General features: G+C 46.7%; 1 protein-coding gene across 1 annotated transcript in view; it reads right to left on the bottom strand.

Moving 5' to 3' along the window:
- Window positions 1-20974, bottom strand: part of LOC129380225 (membrane metallo-endopeptidase-like 1) — a 28263-nt gene extending 7289 nt beyond the window's left edge. The window contains exons 1-6 of the mRNA XM_055073815.1: window positions 20773-20974; window positions 19619-19780; window positions 16232-16330; window positions 11140-11345; window positions 8454-8633; window positions 7798-7881 (exon numbers count right to left, since the gene is read on the bottom strand). Coding sequence (XP_054929790.1) covers window positions 7798-7881; window positions 8454-8633; window positions 11140-11345; window positions 16232-16330; window positions 19619-19780; window positions 20773-20974 — 933 coding nt within the window. The remainder of the gene's footprint in view (window positions 1-7797; window positions 7882-8453; window positions 8634-11139; window positions 11346-16231; window positions 16331-19618; window positions 19781-20772) is intronic.
- Window positions 20975-22572: the final 1598 nt, after the last annotated feature.

Raw genomic sequence — 22572 nt, 5'->3', positions numbered from 1 at the left:
AAGGAAGTCATCGAGATGCTAGCTAAGGACATCATCGAGCCATCATCTAGTCCATGGGCGCCTCTTGTCGTATTAGTCAAAAAGAAAGATAGTACGTGGCGGTTCTGCATAGTTTACCGCCACCTCAACAGCATCACTAAGAAGGACGTGTACGCTCTTCCTCGTATTGACGACTCTCTTGACTGCCTCCACGGTGCCACGTATTGTTCGTGCATGGACCTCCGATCTGGGTACTGGAAAATCGCTGTAGACGGTATGGACCGTGAGACGATCGCGTTCGTCCCTCCTGACGACCTTTACCAATTCGAAGTCATAGCTTTCGGCCTGTGCAATGCGTAAGCAACCTTTGAAAGAATGATGAACAGGCTGCTTCAAAGGTTCAAATGGTCCACTTGTTTATGTTACTTCTACGACATGATAGTATTCTCCACCACTCTCGCGACACATTTTGAGCATCTATAGACCGTTATGGTTATTTTTCAGTGAGCTGAAGTTCAGCTAAATTCCTCGAACTGCCGCTCCGCTCTGACAAATTATAGTGTTTGGCCATCTTGTTGACGCTTCCGGTGTCCGACCAGACGAGGAGAAAATTCACGCGGTCACTAACTTCCCCGTCCCCCTCCTTGCCCAAGATGTCCGTAGTTCTGTGGGGCTATGCTCCTATTTACGTCGTTCCGTGAAAAAATTTGCAGCCCTCGCATGCCTTCTTAATGACCGTCTCAAACATGGTATTTCATTTTGCTGGAGTCTTCAAGCTGACGCATTCTCTCAGCTAATCTCCGTTTTAACTACTCCACTAATCCTCGCTCATTTAATAATAATAATAATCTTTATTTCTCTCTTTCCACAGAATACAGAATGATAGCGGACGTAAGGGTAAAAGCCGCATGCAGCGGCTTGAAAAAAAACCCATTACGCCCCACATGACAGCATGACGAGAAACAGCTTAATCATGACAAACGCAGAGAATACTAGAAACATTGGAGTACATTGCAAAATTTGTGAACGTACAAAGGGCAAAAAATACAGTAGGGATCAGTAAAAAATATACGTACAAAATTGACAACAGCCTTAGTGCATTTGTTAACATTGAATGATGTAAGAAACAATAGCGCGACATACAAAAACAGAATGTAACACCATACATTAGTGTAGGAGCGGCAAAACACTCATTAATTTATTTTTCGATATTTATTCCAGTGAGATGTTATTACGTTCAAGTGTGTTAAGGTAACAGGGAAGTTTATAGGCGCTTGATTGAAAACGGTACACAGTCCGACAAAACGGTGTAGACCAAGCGGTGCAACGGCGTACATTGTACATGGGCACATGGCTTTGAAGGTTGAATAGTGTCAACATATCTGCGTTGTTTGTTCTAATAGCATTCTTGTACATAAGAATTAATCTGAAGGCATAAAGATTAGGCACTTGAATGATGTTAAACTCGGAATAATAGCTTTCTGTGTGGGCATACCATGGTATGTTAGCAATTAATCTTATCGCACGTTTCTGGGTAACAATAATCTTGGATAAATTATGCTTCGTACTTGTGCCCCAGACAGTGTGGCAATAGTTAAGTATTGGAACTGAGAAAGCGTTGTAGATTAATAGTTTAATTCTTGTTGATAGCACATACCGTAGACGACATAGCACCCCATTCACTTTATTCATTTTTGATCTTATGTTATTAATTTGGGCATCCCAAATAAGCGATTCCGAGAAGGTTACTCCCAGACATATGATAGTACGCACGATTTCAATATAGTTGTTCCCAAACCTAAGCATAACATCTTTTACAACTTTGTTTTTCGCTCGAAATACTATGGCTTTAGTCTTGCTTGTGTTCACCTTTAGGTAATTTTCCTGCGACCACTGACACACGTATTGCAAAAACTCATTACCTCTAGAGGATAAGTCATTTTCTCTACTACCCGTAATGAGCACCGTAAGGTCATCAGCGTAGGCAGTAAGGTTCACCGGTAGCTTAGTGTAAAATATATCATTTAAGTAAACTAAAAACAACAAAGGGTCTAAGATGCTGCCTTGCGGCACGCCCCATTTTATGTATTGGCCATCAGACAGAGCATCATTGTGCGCTACAATTTGTTTACGATGTTGAAGGTAAGACCGTATCAGAGAATTAGGAATCCCTCTTATACCGTAGTGGTTTAGTTTGTTTACTAACAAGTCATGATTGATTAAATCAAAGGCTTTCGAAAAGTCAATATAAATTCCGAGGACAAGGAGCTTGTCTTCAAAAGCATTTATGATGAGTTCCTTTTGCTTGAGCAGTGCCAACTCAGTGGATCTTCTTGGTCTGAACCCGAACTGATCATTCGACAAAACGGAATGCTTATCTAAAAAAGTAGTTATTCTCGTGTGAATAATTTTTTCTATGCCCTTAGAAATTACCGGTAGAATAGAAATTGGCCTATAATTTGACAATTCAGAGGTATCGCCTCCTTTGTGTATCACGATAACTTTTGCAATCTGCATCTGTTTAGGAAATACTCCACTACTGAGACAAAGGTTGAATATGTGGGTTAATATTGGGGCTAACAAATCAATTACATACTGTTACGTTTCGCCTACGACGCGCGGTATAGCCGGCGCGGTGCAACGGACGCCGGGGCTTCGTTCAACGCGGCGGACATTTTGGCCCGTTCGGAGCTGCCGCAAAGCCTCCCCGCCAAGCGCGTCCAGGCGTGTTTCAGTGCCACGTGTCTTCGTGTGTGCGTGTGTGTGTGTGTGCCCACGCTTGTCAAAGCGCGGCAGCCGGGGAGAGGAGCTTCCCAAGTGTGAAGCGAGGAGGTCTGTCCGGCGCCGGCAAGGCGGATGCGTCACTACACTCGTCTCAACTTGTCTCTCAGCTCGTCCGTGCCCCGCCGTCACGTGGTCTCGTCACAAGGCCTTCCTCTTGCCCTCAACTCCGAGAGTATAAGAGCAGCTGCCCCCGGACGCCGGGAGAGAGGCTCCGATTTCTTCTGTTGAGTAACGTGCTCTCCCGTCTCTCCACTTCGGTCGACCTGACCGCCCGCTCTTTTGCGATGTTAGAATAAACAAGTTGTTCTGTTACCAGTCGACTCATGCTTTGCCGGGACCTTCGGATGCTTCCAGTTGTGCCTCAGGCCGCCAGGCCAACGCTACCCTTGGGGCTTGCGACCCAGATTCTAACAATACTTTAGAGGTTTTATTTGAAAACCGTTATTATCTAAAGCCCTACTGTTTTTAAGATTTCGGAATACAGAAATTATTTCATTTTCGGTTGTAGGGGACATAAACATCGACATCGAGACTCCTGGTGCTTGGTGAATTGACGTGTTTGTTGAATTAATAGGAGAGCTTGCTGTATTTGTGATATTCACAAAGAAATCATTAAAAGCATTTGAGAGATCCTGCCCTGTCAGCACAGCACCATCACGCATAATGCAGTTAGGACCACTGTTGTAGCGACGTCCAAGCAGTTTACCTAGTTGATGCCATCGATGCTGAGGGTTCATGCTAGAATTATCTAGAACCCGCTTCTCCTAAAGAAGTGCGCATGGACGCCAGCGGCCATGGCATCGATCTAGTCTTGGCCCAACAACAACGAGGCATCGACCGCGATATTGCGTACGCCAGTCGTCTGCTGTCAAAATCGGAACGCAATTACTCTATTACAGAGCGGGAGTGCCTTGCTCTCGTCTGAAATCAAGGACGGTCGAAAAATTCCGTCCGTACTTGTATGAACGGCCTTTCCATGTGGTAACTGACCACGGCGCCCTGTGTTGGCTATATTCAATGGGGGATCTCACAGGACGGCTTGGTCGTAGGGCGTTGCGCCTACAAGAGTACTCTTATTGAGTGGCGTACAAGTCTGGCCGTCTGCACTAAGCCGACTAGTCTCGCTACCTAATGTCCGGCTCGACGGTCCTGATTTGCTTCTCGTCATACCTAAACACCTGCGTTCGACTGTTATGCATCAGGTTAAGGATGAGCCAACCAACTGTTGGGCACCGCGGCATATGCCGCACATATGACCACGTGCGGCGCCGCTTCTTCTGGCGCGGTCTCGCCCGTTCCGTTCGACGTTACGTCGCTGCTTGAGAGAAATACCAACGCCGGAAACGACGACCATGCTCCATGCTGGTCCCCTTCAGTCGATTGCCATACCGACCGAAACCTTCTTTCCTGTTGGCTCGGACCTTCTCGGCCATTTTCCTGAATCAGCATCCGGCAACAAGTGGGTCGCCGTGGCAACTGATTATGTGACCGGATACGAGATCACTCGAGCCCTCCCCGCCAGCTCTGCTACTGACGTTGCCTGTTTTCTCCAGCGCAAAGTTATTTTACACCTCGGGGCCCCACGCCAATTGCTCATGGACCGCGGCCGCACCTTTCTGTCAAGAGTTATCGACCGCATCTTGCGGATCTGCTCAACGCAGCACAAGTTGACCATTTCCTAACAGCCTCAAACAAATGGTCTCACAGAGCACTTAAATCGCGCCTTCACAGACATGCTCTCTATGTATATTTCATCAGACCACCGTGACTGGGGCCTTGCGCAACCCTACGTGACGTTTGCCTGCGATTCATCACGCCATGACACCACCAGATATTCGCCTTTCTACATGGTTTTTTGGCCATGAACCCGCGTTATCACTGCACATGCTACGTCCTGCTGCTACAGCACCGCCCAACGAGTACGCACGTATAGCCATCACTCGTGCCCACCCCGCAAGGCAGATAGCCCGCTCTTGGCTATCAGCCTCACAAGCCAGCCATAAGCCCCTGTATATTAGCCGGCATCAAGAGATCCGTTTCTCACCCGGTTCTTTGGTTCTCCTGTGGTGCCGGTTCCATCGTGTAAGTTTGTCCGAGAAGCTACTATCACCGTACATTACTCCTTACCGTGTCGTGCGTCAGGTCACGGGCGTCAACTACGATCGTTGCTGTTTCTCCGACTACGCCATCTGCGATCCCGTCCAGTGACATAGTTCATGTCAGCAGGCTCCGTGCTACCACCCTTCCTCTAAACAAAATGTCCAGCTGCAAGAGACGACGCTTCCACCGCTGTGCATAACGCTACGCGTCTACTGAAGGCGAAAGGAAGGACTCATCACTGGTCAAAGATGACAAGGAAGACGGTGGCCTTCTGCATGCTAGCTGTCCACCGTTTGGTGAGAGCGTTGCATATCGATGTAAATACACCCTATACATAGTGTTTTTTTATTTACGTAACAATATTTTTCGCTAAGATATCGTGGAATTGGCGTTATACTCAGTATTCAAGATTGACTCAGAACAACTTCTCCAGTGTCTCGCATTGAACGTTGACAGTAAGAGAACTGAGCAGTTGTGAATATAATGTTCGCATCTTCTCTACGAATACCGAAGGATGGCAAAACTACGCTGTATACCACAGTGGATAATTCCAAATATCCGTACAGAATCACATACAAAAAAGCAACAATATATAAAACCGTTCAGAAAAGATAGTCAAAATATATATGAGGACCTCTAATAGCGAAGCTTTTCCACCCGCATTAACAGGCATTGCAGTGGACAAGCGAGGCGCAGCCTGGTACCAGCCTCACGCAGCAACCATGCTTGAAATGGACAAGAAGAGAATACAAAGACGAGCACAGTATGGCTTGACAATGTAATATGCTTCGCTTACTTTGACAATCATCTCCACTGGTTTCTGCAGAATGTTTCCCTTTCTCTTCATGCGCAAGGACAAGCTGATCCGCTCCTATCTCCTGCAGACTTTTGTACACTTTGCGGTTACCGCCATGTGCTTTCCTACTGCATTGCGAAACTATACTCCATTGTAAACGATGGTCAGAACTCGAATAAGCCTAGACCTGAGGAGGGAACGGAAGAAACTGGTACATAAGAAGCCGATTATTGAGTTAGCGGTAAGAGGGAAAATAGAGGAATTCCAGACCAAGCTACAGAACAGGTCAGCATCATCATCATCAGCCTAGTTACGCCCACTGCAGGGCAAAGGCCTCTCCCATACTTCTCCAACTACCCCAGTCATGTACTAATTGTGGCCATGTTGTCCCGGCAAACGTCTTAATGTCATCCGCCCACCTAACTTTCTGCCGCCCCCTACTACGCTTCCCTTCCCTTGGAATCCAGTCCGTAACCCTTAATGACCATCGGTTATCTTCCCTCCTCATTACATGTCCGGCCCATGCCCATTTCTTTTTCTTGATTTCAACTAAGATGTCATTTACCCGCGTTTGTTCCCCCACCCAATCTGCTCTTTTCTTATCCCTTAACGTTACACCTATCATTCTTCTTTCCATGGCTCGTTGCGTCGTCCTCAATTTCAGCAGAACCCTTTTCGTAAGCCTCCAGGTTTCTGCCCCGTAGGTGAGTATTGGTAAGACACAGCTGTTATACACTTTCCTCTTGAGGGATAGTGGCAACCTGCTGTTCATGACTTGAGAATGCCTGCCAAACGCACCCCAGTCCATTCTTATTCTTCTGGTTATTTCAGTCTCATGATCCGGATCCGTGGTCACTACCTGCCCTAAGTAGATGTATTCCCTTACCACTTCCAGTGCCTCGCTGCCTATCGTAAACTGCTGTTCTCTTCCGAGACTGTTAAACATTACTTTAGTTTTCTGTAGATTAATTTTCAGACCCACCCTTCTGCTTTGCCTCTCCAGGTCAGTGAGCATGCATTGCAATTGGTCTCCTGAGTTACTAAGCAAGGCAATATCATCAGCGAATCCCAAGTTGCTAAGGTATTCTCCATCAACTTTTATCCCCAATTCTTCCCACTCCAGGTCTCTGAATACCTCCTGTAAACATGCTGTGAATAGCATTGGAGATATCGTATCTCCCTGTCTGACGCCTTTCTTTATTGGGATTTTGTTGCTTTCTTTGTGGAGGATTACGGTGGCTGTGGAACCGCTATAGATATCTTCCAGTATCTTTACTTATGGCTCATCTACACCCTGATTCCGTAGTGCCTTCATGACTGCTGAGTTTTCGACTGAATCAAATGTTTTTTCGTAATCAATGAAGGCTACATATAAGGGTTGGTTATATTCCGCACATTTATCTATCACCTGATTGATAGTGGGAATATGGTCTATTGTTGAGTAGCCTTTACGGAATCCTGCCTGGTCCTTTGGTTGACAGAAGTCTAAGGTATTCCTGATTCTATCTGCGATTACCTTAGTAAATACTTTGTAGGCAACGGACAGTAAGCTGATCGGTCTATTATTTTTCAAGTCTTTGGCGTCCCCTTTCTTATGGATTAGGGTTATGTTAGCGTTCTTCCAAGATTCCGGTACGTTCGAGGTCATGAGGCATTGCGTATACAGGGTGGCCAGTTTCTCTAGAACAATCTGTCCACCATCCTTCAACAAATCTGCTGTTACCTGATCCTCCCCAGCTACCTTCCCCCTTTGCATATCTCCCAAGGCTTTCTTTACTTCTTCCGGCGTTACCTTTGGGATTTCGAATTCCTCTAGACTATTTTCTCTTCCATTATCGTCGTGGGTGCCACTGGTACTGTATAAATCTCTATAGAACTCCTCAGCCACTTGAACGATGTATTATTTCTTTACTAAACACTGGGGATTCTTAGATAAGGTATAGAGCGCGTGTGCCGAGAGGCTGTTTGGACCGAGCTTGCGTCTTAAACTGTGGAATCGCGTGCATTGAGGGATGTAAGTAGTTTTATTTACCCCGGTCACATAACCCTTCCTTTTGTGGGTAAGTACGAGCTGCACACTTCAATGAATATAGCGTTGCGCTCACGTGGAATCGAAAGCTCTAACGTATAGCACCCACCATGACTGTGTCGTTTAGCACCGAGTGCTCGGTCACCGCTCCGCTCCACAAGAAGGACTTCTCGCTGTACACTGCCTCGACAGTCTGCAAATAACAGCGTTGCATTCGATTTTTCTTTTCGACTAACAATGACCGACGCGCACACACTAACGCACCACTTACACCGAGAACTGTTAATGTGGTTATAGCAGGGGAATTGGGTAACTGACATACCGTGAAAATACTGAGCAAGTATTCCACCTTAAGTACATACAGATAAGATAATGTACCGGTATAAGACGAACGTATGTCTAACGCCAAGGGCAGTTTTTGAGGAACTACGTCTCAATAGTTTATTTAGCTGAATAATCACTGTCGTGCAGGAAACGTATACCTTTACACTGAATCCCGGTGCAAAGACAAAATAGCGTTATCAGCCGTGAAGCATCAATGGTATAATTCTATGGTCACGGCCACACAGCTGTAAATGATGATTTTTCTTGCAAAAAACGACTCCAAAGTGGTGTAAAAATGATGACGAATGCCAGACAGTATGTGTTTTCACGTGGAACCATAAAAAAACCAGTGTCAAAACGACGTAACTGGAACGGCAAGGAAAAAAAAAAACAGAATAAGAGTCCAAGATAGGTTACGGGAGGCAGGAGAACGTTTCTAACCATGGCTAGGTTCTCCTCGAACTCGACGATCTCCCGGGCGACGGTGGAAAGGCGCACGTCGGTGCGGAAGAATCGCGCCACGAGCACGATGAAGTCGTGGTAGTGGTCCAGCACGACACCCTTGTCCGGGTAGTTGAAACGCAGTAGTCCCTCGGGCAGGCCGAACCGGGGGCTGTCGATCTGCGTCCGTTACGTGCGCGGCATTTATTTTGTTCATTAATTTGTTTTGTGAAGAAACTACGTATCGCCCAGTTGGGAATTGTTGTACGGGGATCGAAACGATAACCAGAATGAAAACACGGAAACAAGCAGGCACACTTGTCAAATGAACATTCAACTAATGCTTGCATCTTGCGAAGGTTAGGACAACGTGGATGCTAATGCCTTTGTGGATGTTCCCGCAAATAATTGATTTCACTCGCGAATCGCAAAAGAAAAACAGGATGAGCCCATGCGACCGTACGACATCTTATTTCCCATCCCTTCCGTCATAATAATTTCTGCGAGATATATAGTTTGGGCTCATCACGTAGAAATTTTTATTAGTACCATAAGTACAGCGCCGGTCAGTGTACACGAGATGGCTATGACTTGGTGCACCGTTGCATTTTTTATTGAAATTCCTTCAACTTTCCGCGAAGAAGAATTTATCGTCAAGGGAAGCAAGACAAGAACTGGCAACAAGCAACCTGTCTTTTAACGTCGGAATCATTATTTCAATATCAAGAGCTTATTATGCCACGCCCATATTCCCCGCACCATTATTGAATGAAACACCTTGCCTTCTCATATAGCCAATGAACTTGACCCAGTATCATGTCGTAATTGGTTAATCACTGCAACCTTGTCGCCTTCGTTTAGTTGTTATTTCCGTCTTCTTGTGAATTGCAGTCAAACACTTCAATTAATGCACTAGAGTCCGTTACCTTCTATAATTTTATCATACTATTGCGTTCTATGCGTCAACTTTTTTCTCACATTTATAACTTCTTTCTGGCTGAACTCTGTTAGAATATTTTAGTTTTCGCATTTCACCATATTGTTTATGTGACTTGTACTTTGTAACCACTTGTATGTTAGCATTGGTCCCTCTCTCTCCCCCCCCTCTCACCTTCCATGTAATGCCCGCACCTGAGGGCCTTTATGGGTATGGTGAATGAAAAAAGATAATAGAGGACAGCCACACAGCGGAGTCAACGCTTCTGCCACAACACGCCCAGGTCGTCTTCCACCGTTAGAGCATTTGCTCATCCTCGTGTTTTCAGTAGCGACAACAGCGAGCGGTAATTGGCCAGGAGTAATATACCGACTGAGGTACAAATAAAATTGAGAGTGAATCTGCTGTTTATTAGGTTAGTTGATAGATTAAACTGGTGTGCGGGTGTGCAAACAAGACGCACTGTGCATGACAATATGGCCGAGCAAACGGTGTCTCAGACTCAGGGAAAAGGGTTTCGACGAGGTGATATCTCTTCGAAGACGAGGCGGTTTGCCCTGACGAATACAAGTGCGCTTTCAGAAAAGTTAGCTCCACGCTGAGGCACACATACATTGTTCGGCCACTGTTTATTACTTCGAAGTCTCCATATTACTGTGAAGGTCTGTTTTGTTTCAAATATGAGCAAGCCGCACAAGGATACGCACATGCAAGCTGCTTTCGTTGTGTGTCTTTGTGTGTGTCTTGCACACAGCCAGTGCCTTTATAGGCCATTTCTACGCACTCATAAGTGTATACAGGTGACGGTATGCAACCTGTGATCAATTAATACAATGAATGATTGAGCTCATGAATTCTCTACTGGAAAGGCGATACTGTAATTGCATAAGCATTCCCACACAGCACTCCTGTGGCTTCCGCCGACATTCGAACGGTCAGTCGACGATCTTCGGTCAAGAGCTGGTGAATTTTCGCGTATGTTTTTTCGTCGTTTGCGTCGTTATTTTTCAACGTCACGGGCCTTCCTGGCCGTTGCGCATCTTTCACGCTGGTCAGACCGTCACGGAAGCGCTTGTGCTCCTCGTACGCACTCTTTTTTTCTATAGAGCACTGTCTCCTTACACCTGGCGCAGCATCTAGTGATATTCGCTTGGCTCTTGAAGCAGAATTTTACGTTCGTGCGTTGCTCCATTTCACCCGTAACACCATTGCTGCACTACGCGTTACTGCACGTCTGTACGCCTGGACAACTGCATGTCTGGACAACCACACCGCTTCGCGATCGATGGCTGACAGACCTCGGGCTTCACTGACCTGACCGTCAACCAGTAGTGACAACTACTATACCGCACGCCAGCAAATCATTCACCGTATTTATTAATCGCGTGCTATATATTTTGGGTTCTTTTTGCACATTCTAAACTTGGGATGGGTGGTCGGTCGGTCGTCCGGTCGGACGGGTGGGCACAGTATTTATGACAAGCTGCATTAATCTAGGCATATGCCATATTGATATAGGAATAACATTATTAATATGATGTCTTGACCACTTGCTCGCACAAAATGAGCGGCGTTCATTAGTTTTGTAACGCTTGCTTCTATTATTATCCTTTAAGAAAGGACGAAACTTGAGGCAGAAATCGCAATTTAACCCGATTTTCGTAGAACTTCTTCGGGGTGCGCAATATTGGGAATCGTCGGGTTTTGTCCGGGAACGAGGGAGCCTGCAGATGCGTGCATCGCACTCACGTTGAGCACGAAGTGGGAGCGGTTGCGCAGGCTTCGCTGCACGCGCAGCGAGACGAACACGTCCAGCCGCAGCCTGAGCAGCAGCCGCAGCAGGATGCGCGGCGCGTTGTACTCCTCCCCGTACACGTCCAGCAGGGGCCAGTAGCGCACCGACAGGTTGCTGAGCACGTCGCGCAGGGGCTCCAGGCCGACCGCGTTGCGGAGCGCTGCGCACACACGCTACAGGTTGACCGAATCTCTTGTCCACGCCCAGGGCGCGTCAACGGCGTCTACGGAGCCCTCAGGTGGGCACAGTGAGCAGTTTGACGGTAGGCCTTTGGTATACTTATAGGGCTTTCATAGCTAACTCGAGTCAGGCACGTCATTCAAGTCTGTCCAGCAACAGACTTGAATGCCTGACTGGAGACGCAGCACCTTGTATATAGTGTGTGCGATTGATCTGTAGACTGCTGTCTTCTCTTTCACTTCGCCCTTCCCCTCCGCACGTATAGAATAGCAAACTGGACAAAGTCCAGTTAACCTCCCTGTCCTTTCTTCTCTCTCTCTCTCTTCATGTCTACATCATCATCATGATCATCATCATCATCAGCCTGGTTATGCCCACTGCAGGGCAAAGGCCTCTCCCATACTTCTCCAACTACCCCGGTCATGTACTAATTGTGGCCATGTTGTCCCTGCAAACTTCTTAATCTCATCCGCCCACCTAACTTTCTGCCGCCCTCTGCTACGCTTTCCTTCCCTTGGAATCCATTCCGTAACTCTTAATGACCATCGGGTATCTTTCCTCCTCATTACGTGTCCTGCCCATGCCCATTTCTTTTTCTTGATTTCAACTAAGATATCATTAACTCGCGTTTGTTCCCTCACCCAATCTGCTCTTTTCTTGTCCCTTAACGTTACACCCATCATTCTTCTTGGTATAACGTTAAGGGACAAGAAAAGAGTCATGTCTACGTGACTGGTATATTCTATACGGCTATCGATGCGAAAAAGTACTAACTTCCAGAACCCAGATGAGCCACGACCAGGACTGCTATCCTCGACAATGAAATTCTGCCAGGTTGACGTTTTTGAGCCAACCAGAGAAGACACGTGGCCGTCCTGCTAGCCAATCAGAGGCGACGAAGTGGCAATTTTGACGGCATGGCGGAATTTTAGTATGCGGCATAGCACCCTGGATGCCACTTTCTTCTTTGAGTGATACAGCACACGGCTACTTAGCGTTATAGAAAATTGGCGATGACTGCTTCTGCATGCTGCAGGCATCATCGATCGCAGTACTCCGTGTTTGATGAGAACGGAGCACGACTGTGACGAAGACAGGAAAACAAAGGCACAGTGCTAGGGCTCCCGAGTCTTCGTATTCACTTGTGTTCAACAAGATATACAACTCGGCGTGTTGTTTAGATTCACAGTGAGTGCACAACCACTGGGATAATAGGACGTAGGAACATAGAAAGAAATATGAGACTGTGGAGGCGTTCGATGCGTGGAAAGAGAAAAATTCGGTGCCATTCCACTCTGTGAAGGTGCATGACCAGCGAAGCTGTGTATGTGGGCCCTTTAACGGCAAACTGTCTATTGCTGTGTGTGAAATGTTGTATGCACATAAATGGAAGGCGAGGCGCGACAGAAGGAGACAGACGCCTTCAGCCAGTCAGAACTTCAGCAGAAGACGAAACAGACATGTCCACTAGGTGGACACTTACAGAATAGCCCCCATGGACACAGTTTATACCAATATACACCGGTATCTTGCTTGCTTGCTTCTCAAATAAGCGCTCCATCTCCATAAAAACAGTTTATATGACATGCCCCCCGAAATACATGCCCATATGTCACCATTCTCAGATTTAGTGTACATGCTAATGGCGCGCGATAGTTTTCATAACAACTGTTGGCTAAAAGATGGGTAAAACATGATAGAGGACACGCCTTATACAATATGATCATGCTTCTTGGCCGACATAGTTTTGGGGTGATATGGATGGCCGGTTAGATACGCTGATAGCAACACTCTACAGGTGAAGGAAAGATTTTTGGATATTGTGTGCTACATATGTGATCACAAACAGAGCCTCATCTCTGTATCCGTCTATTTGATCGAACAACCGCCAGACGAGCGCTTCGAACCAATCGTGATTGGATGAATTGGCACGACTGAAGAAATTTCAATGCATTATACTAACCAAAGTAGAATGTCATGCTTTAATTTTATTTTATTTATGTGATGATATTGGAAATGTTGGCAACTTTAGTTACTGGCTTTTCCGCGACATTTCGTTGTTTAATTAATATGCAGAAATGACATAAAGAAATGAGCAAATAAGAACATACGTGCACACATGCACACAATGACGAGCACTTAACGTCCATCTCTGTACGTGTTTTTTAATATAACAAAAACTTTACGCAGAAACTATCGGAAATGATTGTCAAGGTGTAAGCTAATTACTTTCATCATTTGCTGAATTATCGGCGAAGTGGTTGACTCAACGTTTTTTTCTCGTTCCTCGACGATCATGTAGGCCTCCTGTCGACGCCGAGTCTCGAGTCACTTTTCCCACTTCTGTTCATTTTCTACCTCAGTCGTAGCACCAGCAAACTGGGCAGTCGCTTCGCCCACCTACAAGGCTCGCCAACCTCTGGCGTGACGTCAGCGCCTTTCCGAGCAACAGCGAACTACGGATATACCGGCGCCTTTTTTTCTCTCACGGTGACTTGCTTTCTGTTCACTGGCTCCACCTACCTGACAGCCCTCTCCTTCTCCATACGGCGCTACCCTTTCCTTCCTTTATCAGTGAAGAAATTCCCGACGAAAATGAAAGAAAGATCAACAAAAAGCTGCGTGCGATAGCTCAGTGCACGGTTAGCACGTCCTGCTTCCAAGTGCACATTACCTCAGGGACACTAGCTATACATGTCCAGTGACTCAAGGGCGAAGTTTTATTTTCCCTTCATCCTATAGCAAGGATAACGCTAAGGGTGAGGAGGCCGCCTGACGACAACTCAACTAGGGCCTTATTGTCGGAGTAGCGGAAAGGACAGACGGACGAACAGGTGGACGCAGCCAATCCAGGGGCCCTATAACGTAAAACTATTCCAATATGTTTCTATTCCAATCTCCTGACGTCAAATTTGCGTAACCGCCAACGCAAGCACCGGGCGGTCACCCGCAGGGTTGTCTGAACAGACCAATCAAACGCTCTCCTCGTTCATAGGAGGTCACTTTTGTTTGCTTGAAAAACGAATAACATTGCCTACACTGAGCGGCTTGTCGTATCTAATTGGCTGACAAGAGGCGAGGAGAACACTCAAGTGGAGAGGGATTCGATGGGGCCGAGCCACTGCACTGAAAGTCGATAACCGGATGAAGAGGGTGGTGCCGGCGTCTACGATTGGTCGGCTTTCCCTTACTTTGCTTGCGGTGGCTGGTCGAAAATCGCGGCGGCATGCAACGGAAGCTCAAGAATGTCGCTAAAACGGGCCCTCAGCAAAGAAATGTTGGCAGAATGAGGGGGTAAACGTGCCGAAAGTGCTCGAAAACGTTACAAGGCCACGCAAAAAGTTTTATTATACGCAGATACACCCATGCGCTCCGGCAGGTGCGAGTAGCCAGCGTCTGGGCGATCGGCGTCAGCCATCTTCTATTCCTTACGGAACGGGGCAGCCTGCGGCTATTCCGAAGAAAATTCGGTTTTGTTCGGCATATTAATGCATCTTTATCGCGTACACGTCACTTTGACGCGGTGAGTTCTTGCGGTTTTGTGACGTCGCGTGACAGGCAGGTGAAGTGGGTGCAGCCCGAAAACTTTTTACCAATAGCCGAGGGCTAATGGCGAAAAGGGGTCGAATCAGAAATAACTGTTTTTCTTTTTTCTGTCAAATCATGCATAATCAGTGTGTACACATCATATCAGATGGGGAGGTATCGCGGTTTTCTTGACGTCGCGTGACACACAGGTGAGGTGGGGGTGGTCGAAAAAAGTTTTTGACCAATCGTGGAGGGCTGATAGCAGAATTGGAATAGAAAAGTTTGGAATAGTTTTACGTTATAGCGCCCCAGTTTCCAGCTTTTAACTGCTGTCGCGTGCAGGAAAAACAAGGTGGAAGATTGGTGCCGTTCATAGTGATAAAATAGGCCGTTGAGCGAGCGGGTTTCTGAAAAGGACGCCACACGAAGAGTCCATATTAAAAACAGCGGCTGTGTGTGTTTGTGACGCCGCGTTCAGTGCGACAGCCGCAGCCATTGATTTGTCAATCGCAGCAGAGCCTTGGTCTCAACACCAGCACGACCTGCAAATGCTGACTGGCGGTTACTGTTTGCTAGCAGAAGCTTTAGCTCGGGGGCTCCTATCTACATACATTTAAAAAGAGAATTCGTTTTTCTCAGGAACCACTGCACCAAATTTGACGAGGTTTGTTACATCTTAAAAGGAGAACTTAAAATCTAGTTCCGAATTCTTGATTTAGGTTGTCGATTCTTTTTTTTAAAAATTGGCAAAAATTTAGAACTTTCAGGAAACTAAACTATCAAGTTTACAACTCTAGCTCAGCCAGGAATAAAGATATCCCAATTAGGTGAATTGTATCTGATAGTACATCTAAAGCGGACGAAATTCATATGTTACACATGAATCTAAAAAAAATTAGTAATATGGAAATAAAGCTTTTGCAGAACCTTTGTACACAACGTAACAAGTTCACGCAAGGTGAAAATTGACATATCGAATTTGTCCGCTTTGAATGATCTAATGGGTTCCGTTTACAGAACCGCGATATCTGTTCTTGATGCAGAGCAATTAATTTATAAACTTGGTGCGTCTATATTTTTGGACATGCGAATTATTTAAAATTCTTTTAACAAAATGCAGGCCCTAAATCGAAATGCTGCTTCCAACAGTCACTAGAATTTAACTTTCTCTCTCAAATGCAACAAATTTCATTAAAATCAGTCCAGGGGTTATCTCAGAAAAGCGTTTTTGCATGTGTTTGAATAGGCCGCATCGGAGTTGGGCCAGAGCTAAAGCTTCCTCTTAAAGTGAATTCTCCATGCAGACTCCCGTCCACAACTAAAGTGGCGTCAACTCACTCCAGTTGGTGCATGACTGGTAGAACTGAACTGCGGTCTCCTGCACGGGTCTCAGCTTTGCGCCGCCGTTCCGCTGTTTCACGAGTCTTGCCATGATGCCTAAACGAAGGGCCAGAACAGGTAGCGATGAAGAAGGCAGCCAACGACAACAATGATAATAACAAGGCGCGGGATCTGTCTGGCCGGCGCATGTAGGATGCAAGTGCCCTTATAAATGACCAACATCACACAACCACGCTTGGCTTCCACCTATTTCCAAAAACTAGTCTCGTTAGCTATGCGCTGAGCTCCAAGAGAACGATCACAGTTCAGGAAGATGAGCAAAATGAGAACAAGGTGAAAGCAGGATCCAATGTTTCGACAAGTGGACTTGTCTTCTTCAAGGCGACATATGCTTTCCTCGCCACAGTATATATAGGTGGCGTTCTTCTAAATGGGAAGAGGGCGTAAGGCGGGTGGGTGCGGCATCGAGCGAAGGTGTGTTAGCGTGTCGAATTGAGAATAAAGGAGTGAAGCACACAAGGTCAAGGACCCGGCCACCTGTCAATCACGTGTCAACACCCGCGTATCAGCCGGCGCGTCAACGGCGCTCTCAGCAGCCCTCTATTACCTGTTTCACTGGTGGTCGTAGGCTATCGTGTCTCTGAAAGAGATAATAGAAGGAGCAGCATAAACCGGTGCTCGTTAAAAAAGGGAAAAAATAAAATACTGTAATGGTATAAATAAATAAATAAATAAATAAATAAATAAATAAAGGTGGGAAAACGGAAAGAAGAAGGGAAAAAACGAGAAAGAAAAGAAAAAAAAAACGCTAAGAAACCAAACTAAGTGTTGTTGCCTATAGCTTGAAATTTAGCATAGCGAATAGATTCTAAAGCTCCCTTTGAAACGTTTATGCCTATGTGCATATGCTTATATTTCAAAGGGAGCTTTAGAATCTATTCGCTATGCTAAATTTCAAGCCATAGGCAACAACACTGAGTTTGGTTTCTTATCCGTTTTTTTTTCTTTTCTTTCTCGTTTTTTTCCTTCTTCTTTCAGTTTTCCCACCTTTATTTATTTATTTATTTATACCATTACAGTATTTTACTTTTTTTTTACGACTGCCGGTTTCTGCCGCTCCTTCTATTATCTCTTTCGGAGACAGGATAGCCTACGACCACCAGTGAAACAGGTAATAGAGGGCTGCTGTGCACGCTGTTGACGTGTCGGCTGTCACGCGGGCGTTGACACGTGATTGACAGGTGGCCGGGTCCTTGACCTTGTGTGCTTCACTCCTTTATTCTCAATTCGACACGCTAACACACCTTCGCTCGATGCCGCACCCAATCCCTCCGTGCAAACAATCATAAGCGACTCCAAAAGGGCAATCGTCATATTTTCGAGAGGCAGCATAGGCGTCTGTGCAGCCCGAGTCCTACGGGACTTTACAAATGAAAATACTGTTGAACTCGTATGGGTTCCTGCCCATTCGGGGAATCAAGGGAATGAGGAGGCGCACTGGGTAGCCCGAGGTCTAATCAACCGGGCGGTGTGCCCCTCAGACTCGGATCCCATGGATGAGGCACCGACGACATACCTCGAGATAACAAACTACTACAAGCAAAAAAGGCGAATCTACCCGCCTCCAAACGCAAGCCTCACGCGAGCGCATGCCTCGATCCTGAGTCGAATCCAAACTAAGTCGTTCCCCAGCCCACATTGGCTGGCCATAATTACCAACGCGCAATGGAACCCAATATGTCAAAACTGCACAAATCAAACATTGGCTACCCAAAATCACATTCTTAGGGAGTGCGAGGGCTTACCCCCTCCCAGGTCGCTCCTGCCAGCTTCCTCACAACAGACGTGGGAGGAGCTGCTCAGAATGCCGGATCAAAAACTACAAAGAGCCCTCGTTGCCTGGGCCGGGAGGGTCGCTCCTCGTGAGGGTCCATCCTAGGACTCGGGCCTGCCAGATCATAACTAAGCAGAATCTCAATAAAATTGTTACCACCACCAACCCACTTATATATACTGTGGCGAGGAAAGCATACGTCGCACTTGAAGACAAGTCCACTTGTCGAAACGTTGGCTCCTTCTTTCACTTTGTTCTCGTTTTGCTCATCGTCTTGAATTTGCATCTCCCACCTTCCCCGTGTCTTCCTTACAGTTCAGGAAGCCATCCAGCTGCGCCATTAGCACTTTGATATTTCAAAGGTACACCGCGCGATCCTAAACTTAAAGCAACAGACGGGTCTCTTCTCTAGGCACTAGCCGAATCATTTATAACACGCGCATGGTTTTGCGTGCAACACTTTCCCAATTGCTCGGGTGCCAATTTCTGACTTCACAAGTGGCTTTTTGCACCATGTGCATTTGTAAAAAAAAATAGACAATTCGTTACAATTATGCGGCACGTCTATGGGATGCTGGTGGGCTCATAAAACGTGAGAGGGCTCGTATAATTTCGATGTGTCGGTGGAGCATACGGAGTGTAGGGTTGGTAGGAGGGCACATGCGATGTCGCGGACGGCTTCCAGCGTGGACAACATTCAGAAATGCGTAAGGTGGGCTTAATGACTCATCGTCAAATATCACTTTAACGAATAACTTTCTTGATAATTGTAGGTTAACTGGAAGCCCCGTTTGTCGCGTTACTGCAAGTTTAACGCTTTCAGTCGCATGAAGAGGGACTTGAAGAGGATAAGCCTGTAGCTTAGGCTCATGTAAAAGAATGTGCTTTCCTTGGTGTTTTAAAGAAAAAGCGGTGAACTCTCCACCTTCCATCTAGTACAGCCTTTCACTCGTTGCTTGAAGCACTCAACAAACCGAAAGAGTTTGTAAGTGAAAAGCAATAGAGTGTAAAACTATGTGAGTTGCTTGATTCTCGTGGTAAGAGCAGGTCAAAAATAACGGCAACACAAGACTGAGAAATACACAGGACAGGCGCTTAACTAACAACTTGTTAGTTCAGCGCCTGTCCTGTGTTTTTATGTGTCTTGTGTTGCCGTCATTGTTGCGCTGCTTTTACCACGTAAGTGAAAGAACCTTTTTTTTTTTTAAGGAACCTCCCCCCCCCCCCCCCTCCACCGATTACTCGGCGAGTAATCCTACCACCTAGGCTGAACGAGGACAATAGGTTTCTCAACGGGTCCTCGGTCCGGTCGTCTTTTACTTCTTGTTGCCGGGTCACAGCATCAGATGGCATTGTAGACGAGTTTGTATAGCTATGTCGAGACCGTGAAAAGTTTATCACACGTAAAAGTGAAAATTCTTGAAACGAAGAACGTGTAATGTCGTCGCCTTTTGGAGAGAAAATGGCGAAGGCCAGAAAGCTCGAAATACCGTGCTACAAGCGACTGGGGAACTTAAAGGCGACAGTCCAAGCAGAGCCTGCGCGCTCACCCTCGAGCTCGGCAATGACGTTGCGCTTGAGCAGCGTCCACACGTTGCTCGTGTTCTCGGTGAGCCCCGCGGCCACCGTGCGGGGCCATCGGTGGCAGGCGTACTCGTAGAAGTGGCCGCACGGCTCGGCCGAACGGTTCAGCGTGGACTCGAGCAGGCGCGCTGCATTGCGGGGAAGACCTCTTGGCGAAAGATTTCGTGTCCGGACGTTTATTTTCTTATCCACAGGCGCAAATCAATGTCTACAGATCTATATCCCATTGGATATAAAACAACATCTGTCAGAGAAAACTTGTTCTTCATTTAGTGAATAAGAAAAGAGAGGAAAGAAAGGAAGGTCAACGGGAATGGCATCTTGTTTATTACCCTACACGGGGGTAAGCAAAAACAAATATAAGGATAAATGAGAGAACACAAATATTGCGGGAGAATGAACAGTGCCAAACGAACACAGAGGTGGTCATTGCCGCTGATACAGTTAAAAAACTGAAGCATATCGCTAATAGCCTTTCGGGGCGGCTATACAGATGTGTGTACGAAATCTTCACCTCAGAAACGTTTTGCTAGTAGAGCTGGTTTAATGTGGGGGCTGGGCAGAGAACCAAACCAATGCAAAGAAATCAATTGGAATCAAATATTTTAAAGGCTAACTGGGCTACTTATCACTCATCATCATCATCATCATCCTGTTTTATGTCCATTGCAGGACGAAGGCCACTCCCTGCGATCTCCAATTACCCCTGTCCTGCGCCAACCGATTCCAACTAGCGCCCGCGAATTTCCTAATTTCATCGCTCCACCTAGTCTTCTGCCGTCCTCGACTGCGTTTGCCTGGTACCCATTCTGTAACCCTAATGGTCCAACGGTTATCTAACCGGCGCATTACATGACCTGCCCAGCTCCAATTTTTTCTCTTGATGTCAATTAGAATATCGTCTGTACCCGTTTGCTCTCTGATCCAAACCGCTGTCTTTCTGTATCTTAACGTTATGCCTAGCAATCTTCGTTCCACCGCTCTTTGCGCGGTCCTCAACTTGTTCTCAAGCTTCTTTGTCAGTCTCCAAGTGTCTACCCGATATGTCAGCACTGGGGGGCTACTGATGTTTCGAGCCAAACAAACACGAGGCGCGCGATTCTGCGCGCAATCCGCGCACCGTGCTCGACACAGACTTCCTTGGTGCAGACGTCGAACTCCATGCCGAACACGTGCCGGCGGCCGGGCAGGTTGTACGTGTGCGAGAAGTAGGCCAGGTACGTGGCGCTGATCATGAGCAGGAACAGGCCGAAGCACAGGCACATCAGCAGCAGCTGCTCCATCGGGGTGCGGTCGTCCCACAGGGAGTCGCTGAAGTCCATGCTGCTCTCGAGAAAAAAAAAAAAAAAAAAAAAACGAGCGAAGGAGGCGGGAAACGAGGACCCCTCAGCGTTACGAGTCAAGACGTATACCTAAAACCCCTTAAACTTTCGTAAAGTAGCGACACTCTCCTCCTCCGCCTTCACTCCTCCTCGTTTCCCCTCTCTTTCACGCTCCCTCCTCGACCGTGGCGCCGCCTAGGCCACTCGAGCGTAGCAACGGCGCCAACATGCGCTTCTCGCCACTCCGTAGACGCTTCTCGAGCGAAAATGGCGCTGAAGCACGGCGCGAGGGCCCACGTGATGCTATTAGGCCAATAGCGACGCGGCGTCGGCCAGCGCGCGCAAGGAGGAGGCGGCATTCTTCAAAGCGTGGCGCTACTTTACGAAGTTTAAGGGGCTTTACCTATACCGACTGTCTTAGGCCAAGGAGGCCGCAGAGTTTGCGCACGCAAATACACAATAGCAGGGCCGTCTGTAGGCTCGTAGTTGTGAATAATAAGGACAATGTTGGCGTCGAGCGACGACGCAGATTAGAATCAATAGTCTACCATTTACATATTATAACATATAGCTCGAGGATTGTAGGCACCTTCGCTATCGTCTCCTTATCGCCTCGTTCGCTCTGTGACTGATTGGCACCAGAATGGTGTCCATCCTGACAACAAACAACGCGACAACGATACCCTTTGCCAAAAGAAAAGAGTCCTTTGTGAGTGGGCGAAGCCACCTACCTGCCTAATGAAAAAGCTCTCATTGTTTTCTGAGCGTAGGAAGGATGACAAGTCTTTTGCGCGGCTTTTCTGTGTTGAAAAACGGTACAATTATTGTGCATTTCGTTCCTTTGTATTGCTTTTTTTAGCTGTAGAAGGGAGTATGTGCTCATTTAACTGCGCATTCTTTTGAGAACCACAAGTTGCTACGGTGCTTATGATGTGTGACTGGCATGACAAGTAGCAATGAAAGTCGCTTGTTCATCTTATTTATTGCTGTATTCATTTCATTCGTTCTGCTTGCAGAAAACAAATAAACTTTTCACTTACAGAGTGTAGTTTTATCACAGTTCACAGTTAAGCGTACCGAATGATATCGTGGCTGCACTTAACAGGTAGCGCTCCGCATATGCTGTACACATATCACTGAACCCGCGCGTGTCCGAGTCGGTACTTTGCACTCTAAAATATTTACTTAGGCAAGATGTCTTTTTAGGCCCCGAGAAACAACGTAGCACTTGGAAAAAAACCAGTGCGGAGCCATCGTGCCTTTTTGCAATAGCTTATTTTTTGCCTAACTCCTCAAATGCTAACTAGTGCGACGTACTCCCGTTTAAAAGCTCATGAATTGGAAATTCGCCGAGCAAGAAAATGAGGACCGGAGCACAGAAGGGCGTTCCTCTTTGCCCACTCAAAGGATCACGTGTGAAAAAAAAAGGAAGTGAAGTAATTAGAAAATATAAATTCGATGCATCCCTGCACCCTGTCTTCTAAGGTGCAGCCAACTGCTCCCGCGTATACATCGAAAACGCAATGCACGTTGAGGTTGCCCGACTACTACTGTATGTGAGATTCGCCTCCACCAAGTTTGTATTGCAGCTTCAAATG

The sequence above is a fragment of the Dermacentor andersoni genome, chromosome 3 (genome assembly GCF_023375885.2).
Source record: "Dermacentor andersoni chromosome 3, qqDerAnde1_hic_scaffold, whole genome shotgun sequence".
In the NCBI taxonomy this organism is placed as follows: domain Eukaryota; kingdom Metazoa; phylum Arthropoda; class Arachnida; order Ixodida; family Ixodidae; genus Dermacentor; species Dermacentor andersoni.
Note: the sequence above shows the minus strand (reverse complement) of the source record. Positions and strands in the feature narration are given on the sequence as shown.